This window comes from Octopus bimaculoides, chromosome 11, assembly GCF_001194135.2.
Source record: "Octopus bimaculoides isolate UCB-OBI-ISO-001 chromosome 11, ASM119413v2, whole genome shotgun sequence".
NCBI classification, from domain to species: Eukaryota; Metazoa; Mollusca; class Cephalopoda; order Octopoda; family Octopodidae; genus Octopus; species Octopus bimaculoides.
Window position 1 is genome coordinate 10,298,958 of NC_068991.1, and position 7,237 is coordinate 10,306,194.

The 7,237-nt window shown below is 37.9% G+C and overlaps 1 protein-coding gene across 1 annotated transcript in view; it reads right to left on the reverse strand.

Moving 5' to 3' along the window:
- LOC106870488 (1-phosphatidylinositol 4,5-bisphosphate phosphodiesterase classes I and II) overlaps positions 1-7,237 on the reverse strand; it is a 65,247-nt gene that overhangs the window by 15,007 nt on the left and 43,003 nt on the right. The window contains exons 20-26 of the mRNA XM_052971524.1: positions 6,678-6,832; positions 5,763-5,927; positions 4,920-5,019; positions 3,175-3,279; positions 2,331-2,413; positions 1,527-1,544; positions 532-706 (exon numbers count right to left, since the gene is read on the reverse strand). Of these exons, the coding sequence (XP_052827484.1) occupies positions 532-706; positions 1,527-1,544; positions 2,331-2,413; positions 3,175-3,279; positions 4,920-5,019; positions 5,763-5,927; positions 6,678-6,832 (801 nt within the window). The remainder of the gene's footprint in view (positions 1-531; positions 707-1,526; positions 1,545-2,330; positions 2,414-3,174; positions 3,280-4,919; positions 5,020-5,762; positions 5,928-6,677; positions 6,833-7,237) is intronic.

Consider the following 7,237-nt stretch of genomic DNA (forward strand, 5'->3'; position numbering starts at 1 on the left):
CATGATGGCATCTGTGCCCAGCGTCACCTTCCTGGCACATGTAAAGACATTTGAGCGAGATCGTTGCCAGTACCGCTGGACTGGCTCCTGTGCAGGTGGCATGTAAAATACACCATTTTGAGCATGGCCGTTGCCAGTACCGCCTGACTGGCCTTCATGCGGTGGCACGTAAAAGCACCCACTACACTTTTGGAGTGGTTGGCGTTAGGAAGGGCATCCAGCTGTAGAAACTCTGCCAGATCAGATTGGAGCCTGGTGCAGCCTTCTGGCTTGCCAGTCCTCAGTCAAATCATCCAACCCATGCTAGCATGGAAAGCGGACATTAAACGATGATGATGATGATGATGATATTTTATTTATCATTATTTTTAGACATAAGGACAGTTGTGATAGGCACATGTTTCTGCTTCAATAGTCATTGATGCTACAACTATAAAAAGTCAAAGAAAAAAACTAGTGAAAGACCAAAACAAAATATGCCATTTCTTCAAGCATAAAATCAAAACTGGATGGAAAACAAAAGTTACTCACCTGGTTTTGGTCCGCCAGCTGGTTTTGGTCCACCAGCTGGTTTCGGTCCACCAGCAGCTTTAGGTCCACCTGGTTTACCAACTGCCTTCACAGCTATGTTACTAGCACTGACCTTTTTGCCGATAGCTCCCCAGGCCTTTTTACCTGACTTAGGGCTCGGTGCAGTTGCTGCATCCTAGACAAATCCAAACAGACAAAATTACTAACCAAAAACCCCAAAGAACTTGAATAATTTTTTTCTCTTTTTTTATTCTTTCTATTTTTCATTTACATCACTTAATCAGAGATGAAAGGGTGGCATTTCTGTCTCATTCAGAGCCTCTGGTACCTTATTATTAATTCATATATATTCATAGGCGCCGGAGTGGCTGTGTGGTAAGTAGCTCGCTTACCAACCACATGGTTCCGGGTTCAGTCTCACTGCGTGGCACCTTGGGCAAGTGTCTTCTACTATAGCCTCGGGTCGACCAAAGCCTTGTGAGTGGATTTGGTAGATGGAAACTGAAAGAAGCCCGTCGTATATATGTATATATATATATATGTATGTGTGTGTATATGTTTGTGTCTGTGTTTGTCCTCCCACCATTGCTTGACAACTGATGCTGGTGTGTTTACGTCCCTGTAACTTTGCTCTAGATATATGTATTGGTATGTATAGCAAGAAACAGCTAGGTTTCTTTCTCTAACGTTTTACATAGTTCAACCTACATAAGTTAATGGGTGAAAACAAAATAGGAATTTTGAAAGAAGTTTCAATAAAAGTTCTTAAGCATCGAATGGCTATGGGAGTCCACCAGACTAAAATAGTAATCAAAGGAGTCCATAGGTAAAAAATGGTTGAGTACTCCTGATCTAAAGGTTTCCTTTTAAGCTTATAGATTAGTGCTAAATGTGACAGGTTCTAAATATATTACATGATTTATCGTTAAACAATTCATAACCCTAGCAAAAAATTATTTCTTCTTTTGCAAATAGAAGCAATATTCTATACTCACCAAAGCAGCATCTGGGTCCTAAAAAGAAACGAAAGAGAAAGAGATGAAATCAAAAAGAAATTGATGAAGACACATTCATTGTTCATTAGCAAAAAAAAAAAAATATTCAGAATTTTTATAATTATGCTTTTCACACTGGTTAACAAGAATTTTGTCACAGATGTATTGCATATTCCTGACTGTTCTGAACCGACTTTCCTGTCAGAATATCTGAATAATTTAGTTCGTGATTTGGATTTATTTAAGAAGTAGGCAGAACTTTTATGGAAGACCAGCAGTAACCCATGCATACCAGCCTCCCTTCTCCGTGCCACCAATGTTATCCAAGTGAAAGGGAAAGGCCGATACAGCTTGACACTAGTGATGTCACAACTTATTTCTACATATTAGTGAACTGGAGCAACATGAAATAAAGGGTCTTGCTCAAGAACACAACACACAGCCCAGTCCAGGAATCAAACTCTCTACTTCATGATTGTGAGCCCAACACTCTAACCACTGAGCCATGTGCCTTTGAATGGTAGACTTGGAACTGGTACAGACCAGGGGAAATCTGACTGTCTAATTATATTATTTATCATTGGCATAGTGACCCTCCCAAGACGTCGCAAAATATAAAATAGTGACTTTCTTGAGTGTTTAGCAAGTTTTAACAACATGTCGCTAAAGGTTCATTTCTTGGATTCTCACTTTAAGTATCTTTTTTTTTTCTGGATAAACCAAGACACATTTTGTATCAAACACGGCAAGTATTTTCTTTAGAATGATTCAACCAACGAAAATAAAACAAATAATTAAACTTACATCTTCAAAAGCGCACAAAGCGGCAGCTCTTGCTTCGTTTGCAGATTGGTAAGCAATAGGATTCAACAAAGCATTGGCAAAATCTAGCAAAATACAGAAAATAATAGATGAGTTAGAATGGCAGAATTGTTAGAATAATTAGAGTGTCTTTTATATCTGGATACTGTGAAGTAAATGAACCAACAAGGGAATATCTATGACAGGGATCAGGAACTTCTTCTTTATGTAAAGATATTCTTTGACATTTGTCCATGGCGCTCATGTATATATTTATATTATGGCTACATGGTAAGAAGTTTGTTTCTCAACTACATGGTTCTGGTTTCAGTCCCAGTGTGTGGTACCTTGGGCAAGCGTCTTCTACTATAGCCTCAAGCCAACCAAAGCCTTGTGAGTGGATTTGGTAGACAAAAACTGAAAGAAACCTGATGTATGTGTGTGTGTGTGTGTGTAAGTACAAGTATTGCTGTGTGGTCAAGAAGCTCGCATTCTTTGTAAGCACATGGCTTCAGGTTCAGTCCCACAGCATAGCACCTTGGACAAATGTCTTCTGACCAATATCTTGTGAGTAAATTTGGTAGAGGGAAACTATATGGAAACCCATTGTATGTGTGTCTTTGTGCTTGTGTTTGTCCCCACCACCACTCAACAATAGGTATCGGTTTGTTTATGTCCCCATAACTTAGCAGTTATGCAAGAAAGAAACTAATAGAATAAGCACCAAGCTTTACAAATAAGTACTGGGGTCGATTTGTTTAACTAAACCCTTCAAGGTAGAGTCCCAGCATGGCCACAGTCCAGTAACAGAAACAAGTAAAAGATAAAAAGACATAACGTGTTTTACCTGCGAATGCATCAGATACGTAATCTTTGGCTACAATGTGCGCAAACACAGAGGCCAAACCCAAAGGACGGTTGCTCTCATTTCTCAGAGGTATGTGACGGTAACCTAGGAAACAAAAATTAAATATACTTCAAATTATTACATAAGTGTTGTCAATAGAAATGGACCAAAATTGATTTAGATGCGTGATGAATTGACTGGGAAGCTTGGAAATGCATGGAATTGACTGAAATATGAGTGAAATTGATCAAAAAGTATGAAAAATAATGAGGAAACTAAGTGAGATTTGCATGGAATTCACTTAATAATATGTAAATGTTTAGGAAATGACAAATATTTTTGTAGAATTTGACAGAGATATAAATAAAATTGACTGAAAAGTATGGAAACCTTCAGAATATTGGGCCTCCATTAGACAAAGTCTGTCATACATCCACACATGTATGTGCAAGTTTTACTTAAGCCCTTTGTTCCCAATGGAGCATAAGCCAACAATGATTTTTATTTGATGCCCTTCATTTTGAGCTGTCTCTTCTCCATTTGGATCTCGGCTTTTTCAGCTCTACCTCTGTATCCCACCTCCAACTATTTGTAAGGTGTCCTCTCTTCTGCCTCACTTGTAAGTTCAAGGTTCAGCACCTGATGTGTCCCTGGGGTAAGCCTTTCCCTCCAAGGTCTTGTTGAGTTTTGAATTGCCATCAACGCTTCTGTAACTATATCTTTTTGTTTTTATTAGGTACAGGTATTGACCTTGTGCAGGCCCAATTTTAGCTCAAGGAAGATGTGATCTACATTAGTCTGGTCTCTATCCTTTAACCTGTCTAGCATGGGAAGGTTCATCAGGAGCTTACACTCTACTGGAATAGCTCTCAGAGTTAGGGTCATTGAGGTACACAAGCCACCACAATGCAACAAGGACTGAACTTTGTTGTGGATGTGCAAGTTTGGGTAAGGTATTTTGAGGAAGACTGATGGTTGCCCCTGCATGCAAGTCTTCCCTCTCAATCCCACTGATGTTTATCCAAGGAAAAGGCCACCAATAAGGGACAATATATCTTGGCCCTAGTGTCAAAGTAGACATTGCTGTCAGAATACAAATGGCCAGGATAGAAACTGCAAGGTAATCTTGCTCAACTCTCCAACAGATCCACCAATTCACTGCTCTGGATTGGTACAATTTTATCAAAACCAAAAAAAGACGACAGGCAAAGTTGACTTTGGCAGAATTTCAGTCTCGAGTGCAAACAGTTGGAACAAATATCGTAAACCAATCAACAAAATGCTCTAATTTCTCTACAAATTTGTTGCTGCAAATCTTTAGAAGTTGACTGATACACACACACACACATTTGGATTTTGGATGAAAATTTATATGGAAAATGTGTAGAGAATGTATGGAAAGTTATACGTAAACCATATAGGAATAACTGGACTAAATAGGAAATGTATTTGAAACAATATTAAAATGTTTGGAAGATGTTTGGAAAGACAAAAGAAAATTTATGGGTGAGAGAAGTACATCTATCCTTGTTTAGCATAGGACTTTGATTCCAAAAGAACACAGTGATAAATGAATCGTTTCCTCACAATTTGTAGATGGAAAAAAATAGTAGATTCATTGACACCAAACTTGTGGCTCATGGCAGCAAAGCTTTCACTGTCCTTTTTATACATATTCTACACTTTTACTATTGGTGGGAGTCACATATAAGACAATCTAGATTTGTCTTTAATTAACAACTTACCTGGTTTGATACCGTCCAGAGGCATGAGACGATGTCCAATAAATTTACCACCTTCTTCATACACAATAATTCTCACAACAGCCAAATCTGGCAACACAACCTGAGGAAAGAATACAAACAGAATTAATAAATGCTTGTGAGTTCATTCTGAACCAGACCACACTCACAAACACACACATAGACATAGGTGTGGCTGTGTGGTAAGAGTTTTGCTTCCCAACCACATAGTTTCAGTTTCAGCCCCACTGTGTGACACCTTCAGCAAGTGTCATCTACTATAGCCTTGGGCTGATCAAAGCCTTGTGAGTATATTTAGCAAGTCTGTGCCGGTAGCACATAAAAAGCACCATTCAAGTGTGGTCATTGCCAGTGCTGCCTGACTGGCTCTTGTGCCGGTGGCATGCAAAAAAAAAAACCGATTACACTCTCGGAATGGTCAGCATTAGGAAGGGCATCCAGCTGTAGAAACCTTGCCAGATCGCATTGGAGCCTGCTGCAGCCTCCTGGCCTTGCCAGTCCTCAGTCAAACCGTCCAACCCATGCCAGCATGGAAAACAGACGTTAAACAATGATGATGATGATGAAACTAAAAAGAAGCTTGTTGCATGCATACACACACACACACACACACACACACGTATATATATATATATATATATATATATATATATATATATATATATATATAATGGAGTATTTTTGGTGAAGTATTGTGTAAGGGTGTTCATATTTAGAGGAGGGAATGAGAAAGTAAAGTGTAAAACGTAAACTTATATTCTGGATAGGAAGGTTATAGATTTTGAAGCAGTTCTTCGTTAGCAATACTAATAAACCATAACAAACCTTTTTGAAGACAAAAGCTTCTTCGTTGTAGTAGGGATCCATACCATTGTTGACCACGGTTTTCGTTTTGAACTTCTTCCTGACTGTGTCAGTTGGTAATCCATACATTTCAACCTCGACGTAGGAAGAGATCTTCTTGTCAGATAGGAACTGGGCTGAGATGATCTGTGTATGGAAGATAAGAAGCGGTGACAAAAAATAGTAATGACAACATGACAACAATCACACTGGTAATAACTGGCTTATCTATCTATCTATCTATCAGTCTGTCTGTCTATCTATATATCTATCTGTCTATCTACCAGTTTATCTATCTATATACCCGTACCAGATCAACTAACTTATGCAGATCAGTGCTCAGGACTTTTGTAACACAGGCTCAAATCAAAACACTGTTTTTTAAATATATATATATATATATATATAAGCTATCACAAATAGCTATGCAGACTTAAACACATTGGAGCTCAGTGTCAGTGTAACACAGGATCAAATCAAGACACTCTGATATATATAAATATATATACACATATATATATATATAGTCCCCCCATAAAAAAATATGCAGACTTAAACACATTGGATCTGAAGATCAATGTAATACAAAATCAAATTGGGAGACTGTGATTTATATAATCTGCCACAAATAAATCTACAAACTTAACCAATATAACACACTACAAAAACTCAGGTTACTGTGGACCATTTAATTCACTACATGTAGATCTAGTGATTCACAGATCAAGGTTGATGTAAAACAGCACAAAATTATATGACAGTGGTCTATTTAATTTACAGCAAGTAAATCTGTTGACTCAGTCATTCCAGGACTCAAAACAGATGTAACATCAGATCAAATCAGATAATAATGATTAAATTACAAATTTGTTAACTTCTCTATGGTTAATTTCTTACCTTGATTTCAACTGTTCCGGCAACTACACCATCGACAGTAGATTCTGTGAAGGGATCAAATCTCTTGTCCAGTTTTCTCATAAACTCTGGTTTTACTATATAACCAGAGCATCCGTTGTATTCAAATACACCCAAATTGACGCACATGGCCAAATCTAGAAAACAACAGAAAAGTGATTTATTATGTAATAGTTTAATTAAATAAATTTTAAAATAGTAAGTGGTCATATATACATACATACATACATACACACACACACATACATACATAATGGATAATAAAATGAATGGTTTACACCTGGTAGCTTACTGGTAAAGCACAGTCACTTTCACAGTGACCGTTAGGTAAACGGCAAATGAAAGACGGAAGATGGAATATATGAGAATTTATTGTTAATCACGACAATTGTTTCGACGCATCGAGCATCGATTTCTCATGGGTGGGACACTCAACAACTGGTTCAGGAGGGCGTTTATACATCCATATCTGTTAACGGCTATTTTTAATACTTTTCTTGAAGGCTTTGGTCAGCCTGAGGCTATAGAAGAAGACACTTGCC